The sequence below is a fragment of the Stegastes partitus genome, unplaced genomic scaffold, assembly GCF_000690725.1.
Source record: "Stegastes partitus isolate 25-593 unplaced genomic scaffold, Stegastes_partitus-1.0.2 Scaffold725, whole genome shotgun sequence".
In the NCBI taxonomy this organism is placed as follows: domain Eukaryota; kingdom Metazoa; phylum Chordata; class Actinopteri; family Pomacentridae; genus Stegastes; species Stegastes partitus.
The window spans coordinates 278,931-293,210 of record NW_007578456.1 but is presented as its reverse complement, the minus strand read 5'-3'; the positions used below and the strand labels follow the sequence as shown (position 1 = coordinate 293,210).

At 43.2% G+C, this 14,280-nt stretch overlaps 1 protein-coding gene across 2 annotated transcripts in view; it reads right to left on the bottom strand.

Annotated features, from left to right (window-relative positions):
• mpp2a (MAGUK p55 scaffold protein 2a) overlaps nt 1-13,014 on the bottom strand; it is an 18,417-nt gene extending 5,403 nt beyond the window's left edge. The window contains exons 1-11 of one of the 2 annotated variants that reach the window (XM_008291195.1): nt 12,957-13,014; nt 7,045-7,093; nt 5,484-5,584; nt 4,654-4,809; nt 4,362-4,532; nt 4,150-4,257; nt 3,223-3,342; nt 2,252-2,383; nt 1,543-1,645; nt 306-374; nt 30-191 (exon numbers count right to left, since the gene is read on the bottom strand). In XM_008291195.1, the coding sequence (XP_008289417.1) occupies nt 30-191; nt 306-374; nt 1,543-1,645; nt 2,252-2,383; nt 3,223-3,342; nt 4,150-4,257; nt 4,362-4,532; nt 4,654-4,809; nt 5,484-5,584; nt 7,045-7,075 (1,153 nt within the window). In that variant the 5' untranslated portion in view covers nt 7,076-7,093; nt 12,957-13,014. Of the gene's footprint in view, nt 1-29; nt 192-305; nt 375-1,542; nt 1,646-2,251; nt 2,384-3,222; nt 3,343-4,149; nt 4,258-4,361; nt 4,533-4,653; nt 4,810-5,465; nt 5,585-7,044; nt 7,094-12,956 lie in introns of those variants that run through there. The other variant, XM_008291196.1, reaches the window with a different exon arrangement.
• Between the last annotated feature and the right edge of the window lie 1,266 nt (nt 13,015-14,280).

Sequence of the window (14,280 nt, the reverse complement as noted above, 5' to 3'; positions counted from 1 at the left end):
AAAAAATTTAAAATATCAGATGATTGTACATGGAATGGTGGTGCCAAAGAGCTGTGGATCCCTCAGGAGAAGCTTGGTTTTTAGTCTCCGCCGCCCCACGCCCTGGGCACCGATCAGAATCAGAGTTTTCCTCTTGAAAGGCGGGACCTTGGCCACCTCCTCGTACAGCAGTATCTCATGTCTGTCAAACTCTAAGAGAGAGGAGGCATTCATAGATAGCATCAAGAGGAAGCAGGTGTGAAAGTAACGGGAAAAAAACCCCAAGAATTGTTGGAAAAAGAAGAAGTAAGGAATGTTGTAGTTACCTGCATTTTTGGTGGTCACATACATCATCTTCTTCTTCTTCTTCCCTCCAACACCGGTACAGAGATTTCCTGTCACGTTAGCGGAGCGTTAGTGTAGGCAGAAGCCTGGAGTTCGCTTATTGGCACCACATTCACGCTTCACAATCGCCGACTCATTCTTCAGCTGTTCAACAACCAGCTTACAAGCAATCTTCCCTTCCATCCCAGCCTTCCTGTTTGTGTGCTTGTTGCTCATCAGAGGGAACTCAGTTGGACCAGTTTCTACAAGAGATGCATCTGCGCTGTGCAAAGAGCTCCCTTTACAGAGCAGAGCTTCCTCTGCCAAATCCAGCTGAGCTAACCATTTGCTCTAACACTTATTTAGGTGTTTCTTGAAAAAACAACAACAACAAAAACTGTTAAAATGACAAATCACAGCTTTAGGTGCCAAACTATTCCTGGATCAGGACAGCTACAGGGCATTGTGGCTCGGAATAAAGAAAGCAAATGTGTGAAAAAGTTTGAAAATTATGCAAATTTTTAGTCTCTCAATACTAAGTTTGGTGATTACCTTGAGATACTTTCATGTTTATTTTAAACCTACAGATTCTGCCGTCATCATATTGCAGGTTTAACGTCACACTCACTGCCGAGCAACATTTGGTGTTCAAAACCTGATCGTTGTTTCTTACGCTACCGCCTCAACATTTAGATCAGGGGTCTCAAACTCGATATTTTGTGGCCCCCTACTTGACATCAAAGTTTAACAGGCCTGCTCACGAGTTGTTGCCCTGGGTGTTTTATGTTTTTTTACCCACTTGTGGGCTACCATAGCTCAGGCTCATGACAGCAACACCAATTAGCAACGTTGGTCACTTGAAACATGAAAAGCTCTTCTCCACCATGAACTCTAATAAGTCAAAGTGCAGCTCCAAACTTACTGATGAGCATCTTCAAGCCACACTGAGGGTCTCAATTCTTTCCTCCCTCAAGCCAAATGTGGCTCGGCTGTGTAAGAGGAAGTGTAGGTAGGAGAAGCCCATGTTCTGAAGAACCTTTCATGTTCAGAATTGTTATTAATAAAGATTGAGAAGATTGGATCAGTTCTATTTTTTCTGGAAACCCTTTTCTCAGCCTCACCCAGACTCTACCTCCAGCGGCCCCTGGGTAAGCTGAGTTTGAGACCCCTGCTTTGGATGTATTTGCAGACCTGCCACGTCACCACTAGATGGCAGCGAAGTGAATCCTCGTTGTTTACCTGCAGGTGCCAGCTCCACGTCTCTCTTGACGAAGGCTTTTCGTTTCTCCTCCAGCATCTGACTGGGGATCAGCCCAGCGCTCCCGCCCTCCACATGACGGGCCTGTGCAACACATGCACACACAAAATGTAAAGATTTCTAACAAACACTGATTGAGTTTACATGAACACCAGTATCCTGATTATGAGGCTTATCTTGGGTTTGAAAGAAATCTGGTCATTTATGTCAATGTATACACAATAAATACGAGCATCCTGGTTACTTATGGCCCCTCGACTTTGGAACGTCCTGCCTGAGGAGATGAGGAGTCAGGAGCTTCTTTCAACTGGTGACACACTTCAACCATTTATGAGGCCAAAAGAAAGAGTTCCTTTGCTGATGAGAGTGGTGGAGGTTGCTTGGTTTCTAACAAATTTGGAGTTCACAGAAGCAAAGTAAGAAACTATCAGTGCATGTTCTCTAGCAGTGTGGTGACCAAAGCTTTCATTAAGGTCACAAGCCAAGAGGAAGCCATCCACATAGTCTGTGTTCATAGGCTGAAAACAGGGTGCAGCAGGAATCAGTGATATTACGCTTACATGCAAAAACCTGATCATTTCCGGGATACTCAAGTCCATGTAAGCGCACGTTTTATTCACTGAAGTTAGTTTTTGTTCTGTATAATCAGCAAAGCATCACAGAAATGCATCCACGTGCTGTTTCTGTTACCTGCCACCAGTTGACGTCGTCCTGGTTGACGATCTGCAGGATGTCTCCCGTCTCGAACCGTAACCCCGCCTCCTTACAGGGAATCAGGTTGTCATTGGCCGGGTCGTAGTCATAGTGACACTTGAAAAACACCTGGAGGAGTGCACACGGACGCATGTTAAACTCACAGAATGTCAAACGTACAAAAACAACCGCAAGACGGGAGGCGTGACCTTGTATTCAAGATTTAAGAGTTTTTATTTTGTCACATGCGCGTACAGTATGTGCAGTGAAATTTTGTGCATAAACAATAAGACATTTTAAAAAAGGATAATTTGTTAAAAAACAAAAAAAAATATTTCGAAATCAGTGGTTCTCAAACTGGGGGTCGGGACCCCCATGAAGGTCCCAAGACAATTTAAGGGGGTCGCCAGATCATTGAAATAGATAGATAGATAGATAGATAGATAGATAGATAGATAGATAGATAGATAGATAGATAGATAGATAGATAGATAGATAGATAGATAGATAAAGCCTACATTTATCAAATACATTTGTATTAGGGCTGTCAAAATTAAAAGTGTTTACTTGTTCCCACTCCTTCATCAAACTTGTTAATATTATTGTTTGATTATGCGATATTATTGTTCTTTTTTGCTATTTTTTGCTATTTTCTTTTGTTTTTATGTTTTTTTTCCCTTTCATTTGTCCGAAATAAATTCAATTCATTCATTCGTTTAAAAGAAAATTAACGTGCTAATGTAAAGAGATTAATCTGTCGAAATAACACATTAATTTTTAACGCATCAATGCATGAACAACAAAGTTATGACTCATGATATATTAAGAATTCAAACTGGGGGGGTCACGAACACAAACTTGTGTTATCTTGGAGGTCGTTGCTCAAAAAGTTTGAGAACCGCTGCTATAAATAACGAGTTCGAGATCTTAAACCAAAGTGCAGCGTCTGTTGGGTTTCTGCGCGTCACCTGTCTTGGTGGAATGGCTTCGTGGTAGCTGGGCAGTATCTTCAGAACAACACTCCCACTGGCTGCCTGCAGCTCCTCCTGCAGCACCCTGGGGTCCCGGCCCACCTCTCGGCCGTTCACCTGCCGACGCGGCGGACAAAACAGAAATTCATATATCAGAGGAATAAATAATAAACTTTTAAATGGACTTCAAAAGACAAAGTGCTTCACGTAGTTGACTGGGAACAGAGTTGAGACACTCATTCAATTCTAAAGTATATGAAAAGTAAATACCGTAAATTCCGGACTATAAGCAGCTACTTTTTTCACACACTTTGAACACTGTGGCTTAAAAAATGATGAATGATGAATGGTGCGGCTTATATTCAGGTGCGCTCAATAGTCCGGAAATTACGGTAATGACAACAATAACCACAACAACAACAAATATATGATATGCACTGGTGTTAAAATGGTGAGACACATTATTGATCTTCTCTCATAACAGCTGGCAGCTAAAACCAGGAAGTGTTTGTTCATTTTCTAGTCAAATGTTAAATAAAAAATCGATACCCTTCACATATCTGTATTTTACACACTGTATGTAAACCTTTAGCCAGCAGACGGTTAGCGTAGCTTAGCATTAAAGCTTGAATCATGGGAAAACAGCTGGCCTTATTTTGTCTGCAAGTGCAGCAAGAATAGCTGCCTTGCTAATGCTAAAAATAACACTTTTAGGGAGGGTTTTCTGCTGAACTACGTCTGGTCCAGATGCACCGACTCCCAGGAGTCTCCGCTGGTCGCTTGGTAACCTCGCAGACAAGGTTTTATTGTGGATTAAACAACCTAAGTGCACTTTAGAGGTGCCGCTCGCTCGCTTTTACAACCTTTGGACGGAGCCAGACGACAGCAGACGTTAGCTCATTTCATGCTAATGGAAGCTCCTACCTCTTTGATGATATCTCCGACGTGCAGCAGTCCTTGCTGGTCGATCATCCCACCGTGGAGGATGCGGGCTATCACCAGCTCTCCACCGTCCACCTTGAATGTCACACCCTGAAACACAGAAGATAATAAAATCAGGATTAGCGAGTAAAGCCAAACGGTGCTGGGACAACAAACGGTCCTGGAACGACCTCCGCCGTTTCGATGTGACCCACCAGATGCTCTCCGGCCACTTTGCGTATTCCCACCATGCGGATTGCGTCCGGTGGCAGCTGCAGGTTGTGTGTGTGGCTGTCATCTGGTTCATGATCCACAAAGTCGCACGGGCTGGGCGGCGCGCTGTCACAGGCCTGGGACGCCACTGAATCGTGAGTCTCCAGCAGGGACTGAGACACGAAACATATCGGATACGCAGCATTATTTGTGCCGCTTTGACAAATCACTGTGATTCTAAGACATTGCACGGTGGGATAAATTGTTCTGAGGTGGCAAATTGTGGCTCCGCACCTGGAAGTGAGGCTGTGTGAGTATGCGGGAAAGCTCAGCGGCGGTGTCGGACTGATGTGTGAACGGGTCCAGGTCTCTGAGGATCTCCTGCAGGAGCTCCACGTTGTTCTCCCTCACCGGCGACAGTCGCGGCTCCTTCAGGCTCTCCTCTTGCTCCTAACGCAGCACGTTAGAGATTTGGCTTAACAAGTATGAATGATAACAACAATACATTTTATTTAGAGGTGCCTTTCTTGGCACTCAAGGACAACGTACATACATGAGACAAATCGATTAAAAGAAACAACACTAAAATAAGTCAAGTCATTAAATTAAACAGACAGAACAACAGGCTTCAGGTGGAGTAGGCGGTCCTAAACAGATGAGCTTTGAGTTGTGATTTGAATTGGGGGGAAGGTGAGACGGTGGAATTGTCAATTGTGAGAGAAAAGCTGCTGGTTTTGAATAAAGTGGATGTGGTGCCAATCAGGAGAACCTCAGTTTTGCTGCTGTTTAATTTAAGGAAATTTAGGGTGAACCAGGTTTTTGTTTCAGAGATGCAGTCAGTGAGGGAGGTGGGCGGAAGAGTGGACGAAGGTTCAGTGGTGAGGTAGAGCTGGGTGTCATCAGCGTAACAGTCGAAGTGAATGTCAAATTTACAGAAGATATTGCAGAGGGGAAGAAGGTAGATGATGAAGAGGAGGGGCCCCAGGACAGAGCCCTGGGGCACACCTGAAGCGACAGAGGAGGGGGGTGGATTTAGAGGACTTGAGTTGGACGAACTGAGTCACAATGAGTCACACAAGCAGCTTTTCGTGTATTTAAAAAAGTACATGTGAGTGTGTGCGTACCAGAGGGCTCTCCATGATGCCTTTGAGGTAGATGAGGTCCAGGTCATTGGCAGTGGTGGTGCTGGTGGTGCTGTCGCTCATTGCGTCCAACACCTGGGGCACTGTGGTGACACACATAGACAGCAGAAGGAAGGGCAAGATTTAGCAGCAGAAACATGGAAAACGAGACAGTGACAGATGAGACTAAGAGCTGCTGGCTGTGGTTAAAAGGTTGCTTTAAATGAAGGCCTGGCAAATAAAAAAAGAAAAGTCTTTGGTTTAACTTGTGCTGTGATGTAGCTGATTGTTGTAGGGGGACTCTTTATTGGGATCAAAAGATATTTCCAGAGTAAATTCTAAAGGGAGGCGGTAAAATAATTTACCTTTATGAAGACAAAAAGAATCAGAATCATTGATCATTGAAGGGGGAATTGCTTAAGCGAGCGCAACGGGCTGCATGCACGGTGACGCAACAATTCTAGCATATACAGTCGTCTTCAAATGTATTCCTACCCTCCCATTAAAGAAGGGAAAAAACAGCTGAAATAAATTGACGAAAGTATTAATACATACAAATTTAATTAACCAGGAAGAGGCAACGTGAGCACATCAGGCCTGTTTTAGCTCTTCTACATTGGCTTCCAGTACGTTTTAGGATTGATTTTTATAACTGTCCCAGAGGCCCAGCAGCTGAAAACAAAGGGGGACAAAGCATTTTCAGTCCGGACGCCGAAGCTCTGGAATGACCCGCCCGAGGAAATCAGGTCGGCCGATTCTGTGCTCTCGTTTAAGTGGCTCCTTAAAACACATTTTTATCGAAATGCCTTTCTTCATTTTATTAAAGTTTTATAGCTTCTTGTTCTGTTTTGTATGCTTTCTATTTTTCTGTGCTTTTTATTTAAACTTTAAGTTAATTTTATTGAAAAGCACTTTGTAGCATGTGTTTTGAAAAGTGCTCTATAAATAAAGTTTATTACTATTGTTATTATTATTATTATTATTATTATTATTATCATGACTGCCCATCAGCAAAGTGCTCTAATTTGTCCAGGACAGTTTTGTTTTTGTTTTTTTTTCAATTATTCTTTTTACCACAATCCAAAACCAATGTCTTATTTCACTAAATTATAATTTAGCAAATTTTTATTTATTATTACTTTTTTCAGTTTCTAATTATTTCAGTGACTATTGTGAATTTTGCCTTTTCTTTAATGGAAGGAAATGAATACATTTTACCGTATAGTATATAGTTGAAGCTGGAGGTTTTCAGTAACTAATCAACCCCCGGATCACGTCGTGCACCGTGTAGCCAGATGTGTTTGAAAGAGCAAAAAGTGCAGTAAAGTCAAACAGATGCTTCGGATCTCCATCACTGATTTTCAAAGAGCTACATCTACAGCTGTTAATACGAAAGCAGCAGAAATCCAGCCAGACGGTACTGTTACATAAATCAAACATCCTTGTACTCCTGTCCTTGCTTTTGCCCGTTTTTGTTTAAACTGGATGTCGAGGGAAAGCTGTGGATAAAAGAAAACATAGAAAACAGGAAAATGGTGATGTGCGGCGTCGTGTCTGGTCTCACCAGGTTCTGTCCTGGTGGAGGCCACAGGCATGGTAGAGCTTCAGTGAATCTGAGAGAGACATAAAGGAGAGTAAACAAGGGAGGAGAAAATGGCCAACAAACAAAAATGTGAGTGGAGTTTTAGCTGCTGGAAAAGGTGAAACTTTCATCCTGTTGACTTTAAACTAGTGCAGTTTTGCCAGAAAAAAAAACGTTCACAGCGGATCACACAAACGTTTTAGCCAACAGCCGCCTACGCATTTTACTGTTTCGCTGGAACACTTCCTGTAAAGGCAGGTGTTCATGCCGAAAGCAGGGGATGCCAGTGTCGTAACTGTACAGTAAAAAAACGAAGCGCCAGCCAACGTAGGTAGCTAAACATCATGGTCTCCACATCAGAGTCAGAATCAGATTTATTGCCAGGTATAGTTTACCCAATACGAGGCATTTGTTCTGATGGGTTGGTGCAGTAATACATATAGAGTAAGGTGCAACGTAAAAGATAAAAATACAACATATAGCAGCGGGTGAATATCCGGACCGACGGGGTGGAAGTGGGCGGGACGCACAGGCAGTTCCTGGCTGCTAATGCTAGTTTAGGTTAGCGGTCACAGTTCTGTTTCCAGAGTCAGGTGGTGGAGGGCGAATATTCGGACCTCAAAATTGCTATCCGGACTCCACCACAACGACCAAATATTCCGATATTTGGGTCCATCCCAACTGTGTCGGTCGATGCAGTGCATTCACCGTCCTCCTCGGTCGCCCCCATGCCTCTCGCTCCATGTGCATGAGACCGGATGGAAACAACGGCACTGCACATTTCCACTCAAATTTTATCGCGATATTTCAATGCCATATCGTCCCCTAGCATTACACCGGTATGACACGGTACGATATGGCCTCGATATGGTATCAGGTTTCCCCTCATACACTTGGCAAGAAATAAAATCCACTTTTTGCATGCACGCTGATCTATTCCTCTTGCTTGTTACAGCTGCACTGGAGCATTACGAGGGTCGAGCGTCTTATGTAGAGCACCTGTCAGCTAAACCCATCATCCCGGTGTCCGAGATCAACCAACCACCTCCAGCCGACCTCCTCCAGTAATGACTGATTTTTAGTTGCTTCATTTTGAGCCGTAAATCTGCAGCATGTGTGGCTGAAACTGCAGCGGTGAACGAGTGCGTGCTTTTTTTTCTTTCCCCCCCCAGTGACTTTATGCACTCCTTTTCCCCGCCATAACACAGCACAGCAGACGCACACAGCGAGCGGTGATGTCACGCGAGGGAGGGGGCGGAGCTCCGTCGATTGTTCTGGAATTGAGCGTCCGTAGCTAAAGAGGAAGAGAGAGGTTGGTACGGATAAAAAAAAAAAAAAAAAGTAAAGAGTGGAGGGAAAGCGAGAAGGGGAACAAGGAGGAGCTTATGGGTGTGACTAATCTATACATCACCATGACAACACGCACAATACAATGGCAATTTGGGGAAAGAGGGGGACGAACAAAGAGGCGCACACCCCCTTTAACAATATCTATCTATCTATCTATCTATCTATCTATCTATCTATCTTAGCTTGTTGCTATGAGAAGCTGCTGTTACAGCTCATGGCTGCCATGGAAACCTGTCCTCCGTCAGATTTCACACACACTTACACACAGGCTGCCGCTCATGCTAGAGTACGCATTACACAACACCTCAGGCAAGAGCAGCGGAGAGTGGAAGAGCAGATGACGTTAAACGAATCGCTGCGAGGACCGAAACGTGTGTGAAACGGGAGACGAGGACGGAGAGGCCGCCGCATGCAAAACGCCAACCATGTCGGAAACGCGGGATTCGTCCTGCTATCGATCTGTTGTGCAGATTTTATGCAATTTGGTGGCAGAAAATGTGATGAGAAGAAACACGAGAAGATGCTGATCCTGAGGAGAATCCATGTGGGGCTAGTGTGACTTCTTTCTTCTATGAATCGGCGGTTCAGCACAGATTAGTGATAAATATCTCAAAATCCAAACGTTGTATTTTTGACACTAAAGCTGCACAACAGTTGCTTTTGCCACTAAGACGACTGTTCTGAGATAGTGATACCTTAACAGAATCCAGCAGAACATCCCTCTAGGTTAAATGTGTTCTCAAACAACCAAAGTGTCTTTTTTTCATTGATAAGAATTCTCAAGAGTTTAAAGCATTTGTGCTAAACTAGAAGGACAAATGATAAGGTAGCGCCTCCACAACCCACAACAGATTAAGATTTCTTTTAAAATATCTTCCTACTTTAGATTCTTCAAATTAGTTTGCCTTGATGGCAGCTTTGCACACTGTTGGCAATACGTTAACCAGCTTTGCAGGGTTTTTTCCTTTTCAGCTACCAAGTGAGCCGAGCTAAAAGCTACCTGGTAGGATTTCTTGCCCGTTGTGAGGCCTTGTCCACATCTAGCAGGGTTTCTGTAAAACTGAATATCCTGCCCCCTCCGTCTAGAAAAAACTAACGTACACACCACCTCGTTTTTAGAAAAAAATTTGTCCACACCTAACTGCATAAGTGTGTTTTTAAGCACATTTATATTCTACATTAGGGCTGGATCCGGATAGCTGACTATTCGTTCGCTGTGCTGGAATCAGGATATCAAACTTGATCTCCGAATACTATGATGGAGAAGCTCCAGGTGTCGACCTCGTGAAGCTGGACGGAGGATGTCATCGAAACAAACTGTGGCTGCTTATTTATTACAAACACACTCCTGCCTTGACTTTAGTTTAATGTTTTAAAATACCGCTGAGTGTAATGATTTATATAGTGCAACATATTTTAAGCAACAATCATATCGTAAGCTGTGAGTCCATCAAGTGTACGAGGTGTCAGAAAAGTTCCAGGACTGGTGTCACAAAAGATAGATTTCAAATCCAAACTACAAGTTTTCCCCTTCGAAGTAATCCCCCTGGAGTCTAATCCACTTCCCCAGCCTTCTCTTCACACCGCCATCCTCCTCAGCTCCGTCGTCACAGCCATCTTGATGTCGTCCACGTCTTCTAAACGGGTCCCCTTGATGACCTCCTTGAGCTTGGGGAAGAGGAAACAAATCCCACAGAGCCAGGTGGGGTGAGTAGCACGGAGATGTTCTTCTCAGCCAGGAACTGTGGGATGCTCAGGATGTTGTTGTCATGGTGAAGCAGCCACGACTCGTCCTGCCACAACTCTCGCCTCTTCTGAACGAAGCAAACGGATCTCTTTGTAGACGTGCTGACTGATGGTCTGAAGGGGAAAACTGGTAGTTTGTAGTTTGAAATATATCGTTTGTGACACCAGTCGTGGAACTTTTTACTGACACACCTCGTATTTGTGCGAGTGCTGAAGGTATAAAGCACCGAGGCACTTTACAGCTGTGTTCATGTACTTAGCGTTACATATATGTGTTCATACCGCAACTATTTTCACTTTGATTTGACGTAAAGCATGTTCGCTTTTTGTTCCGGTGGTTAATGGAGAGTTGAACAAAGCACACGTTGCTCACCTACTATTCACCGAACCACAAAAAAACCAGCATACACACTAATCACTGCTCTCAAAACGCTGTGCGGCCCATCTGCTCCCCTCCTCCTCCTCATCTACCTCCATCCCTCCTCCTCCTCCTCCTCCTCCTCATCTACCTCCATCCCTCCTCCTCACCGTTTTCACCCTTCTTCTACGTACTCCTCAACCCCCCTCCACCTCTCACTCTCTCTCTCTCTCTTTGTGCTTTCGCTGGCTGTAATGACCTCCCTCCCCGTCTCCAGCTCCTGACATCCTCCCAGCCATTACACCCTTATTTATACACGCCCCACCCATCCATCACCGCCCCTCCTCCCCCCGCCGCCGCCACCGCCTCCCACCGCCTCCCACCGGCACCCATCTGCTCGGCTGCACCAATATGTAAAGAAGCGAACGTTGTTACCTAAGATGTGCTCGTGCAAAAACACGCCGGCTTCATTTTAACGCCCAGTTCAGGACTGAATGAACGGAATTTCTTTGAATGATTTATGAATTAATTTGCTTGAATTCAATGTTCTTAAGGCCCCAATGTTCATAGCACTTTAAAGGGAGACGCCCCAAATCACCTTGTATACATTTATGTATATATTATTTTCTCTTTTTTGCACTATTTGACACTTTGATTGATTTATTTTGCTCTTTTCTTTCGATCTACTATTGTATTTTAAATTAATTTTATTCTTTGTTCTTCTTATTGTTTCGGTGCAAAACACATTTCAGTGTGTATGACTGTGTTAGTGACCAATAAAGGCCTTGAATCCTTGAATCGACAAATTGAAATGCAGGATGTGTTTGAGCGTGTGATCACGTTATTTCTTCTGCTTGTGGCTGTGAGTTTTAGAAACTCTTTGCTGTTGCAGCGTCGCATTAAAAACAACAACAACAAACTCACATCCACAACCGTAACAACAGAAAACCAACATCAGTCCTGATCATGACCAAATATTCACAACTTTTCAGGGTTGTAACCCACTGAAGACCAGTTTACTTACATAATGACGCTATTATTTTGAAATATCTGGTTGCTTATATGAAAAAAAAAGCAGCAACAGCATTGAATTTGGTGCAATTTTTGTGCATTGTCAGATTAAAAATAAACAAATATGAAACAAATAATGATAATTTGCAGTAAATGACGACACTTTAATGGCATCTTTCACTTCCTTAGACTTTAATAATCAACATGAGTCGTGATCATAACTACCAAATATTCAGTCATTTCCAGGATTTTTGTGATTTAAATGTCAAGTTGTTTACTGAATGCCACTGCGTTTATTTAAAAATACAAAAAAAACCCACAAATATTAATAATTGTCCACACAATAAGAGCTACGTGGAGTTGTTTTTTGATGACCACTATCTGGGATATGTCACTGATTAGCAAGAAAACTGATTCTGATGCAATATTGTTTTATGTAGTGTCTGTTTTATTATTTAAAATTTTAAAAAACTAACCAAAAACTCACACCCAAAGGCAGATATGTCCTAGTATAAAACAAACAGCCATAAAAATGTTGGTTTCAATATGTTTAACTTTCACTGAGTTGGATTTTTTTTTAACCATCATCAGACCTGATCGTAACCAAATTTGCATAAATTTTCAGGCTTTTAACCGCTTGAAGACCAGTTCATTTACATAATTGTGTTTGTTTTTAACACAAAAACATTTTTAAAAATTAATATTTTTCATGTCCGAAGTATTAAACGGAGAATCTATTAGATTACTATAGTCTGGGATATTTTAATGATTAGCAAGCATTGATTCTGATGCCTATTCTTGTGCAGTGCAAGTATTTTATTTATTTATTTATTTTAATTAAAAAAGGGACAGAGTCAGGACCTTAGTGACAAAAATGTCCTCATCAAAAACACACCAACAAATTATATAATAAGATCAATTTCCGCTTTCAATGAGTTGGATTTTTTTATTTTTCTTAACTTGTGCATCGTGGACGTCACACAGAAAGGCTGTATACGACACGGGCACGCGCACAAGCACGCGCAGAGGGGTCTTTTTATAATTAGTCTCGGGGGTCAAACGTAACAAAGCCACACACACACACGCACACGCACGCACACACACACACACACACACACAAAAGCGTGCGCCACAAAGAAACACAACCTTAACGCAACCACACAAATAAGCAAGAAGCTACGAGCTCGTGCAGCCAGCGCGCGCTTATTTAAACACGCAGACATCACCACGCGCGCACACGCACGCACGCACGCACCTTTGTCAAGGCAGCTCCGGTGTAGCTGCTCGTCTGACAACAAACAGCTCGTAGGAAACAAAAACAAAAAAAGAGAGAGAAGAAGAAAAAGAAGAAGAAGAAGACGCGCACCACCGCTCTCAGTCCAACGCGTCACACCTGCCCGTGAAGCCGCGTGAAAACCCGTCCACGTACCTTTAAACGCAACGAACCGAGCCTCCCGCTGTCTGTGATGTCTCGTGTGCTTCTTGTTGTCGTCTGGCGTCTTGTAGCGCTCAGAGACGCCGTCAAGGGAAACACATGAAACACACACGACTTCCGGGAAATGCCAAAAATAAACTCCTTTGGGTGTTTCAATGACACACAACCCACACAATATAATTCCTGTTTTAACATATAAAAAATTGCACAGTTGCGACATAAAGCACACAGCGTGATCATGTCCACTATACTGGCTGGCAGTTTAGCTGTTTGAATATTTTAACTTTTATTTTGAAAAGCGCTTCGGGCCTGCTAACGGTTAGCTTGACTGCACTTCAACACCTATCGATGCGACACCTATCCTGGGAGTATTAAAGGGCCAGTGCGGTGTTTTGTTTATCATACTTTCTGGAGCTTTGTGTTTTCTGGGATTTTAGAGAGTTATAAAAAATTCTTCCATTTCTGCATCCATCCATCCATCATCTAAACACCACGTAATCCTCACTGGGGTCGCTGGGGGGCTGGAGTCTATCCCAGCTGATGGGGAGAACATGCAAACTCCATACAGAAAGATTTTGGGTGCCCTAGCCGGGACCGAGGATCTTCTAGCTGCGAGGTGATGGTGCTAACCACCTCTCCACCTTGCAGCTGCCATTTCTGTATTAATAGAAAAAATGAGGAAGCACAGAAACTCTCCATTGCCGTGTCCGAAATCATCCACTCAGTCCCTACTAACTATCTAGGAACCACTATATAGTGAACTATGTGGGGCACACATCGGCAAAGTAACATTTCGGACACTACTCGAGCTACTAATTACGTCGCTCGCTAGCTGTTTGTACCGTAGGTAGCAGCGTAGTGCAAACAAATTCACAGTTTAATTGCGTTGCTAAGAAACAGGTAAAATCAAATTCAACAAAACATAAAGGAGAATACATTTTACTGACAAGTTTCCGTGCTCTCGTTAACATTTCCTGTCGTGCAATGCATGATGGTCCATGTTGCTCGGGTATTGACCATCAACTGTACACTATTCTCGGTGCATTGTGGGATATTTTGAGTGCACTATATAGAGTATAACATTAACAACTTAACATTCGGACAGCACTACAACATGGCTAACACCCTATAATGCACTATGTAGGGCATAGGGGTGATTTCGGACACAGCCCATGTACACAGGCATCACAGTGGTTGGTAGACTACTGAAGTAGCAGCAAACAGATGGGTGACTAATGAAAGGATTCTTCCAATTCTCTGAACTCTCCTGAAAGGATGAACACCATTCTTACAAAAGATATTAACTCCGTTGGTGTTA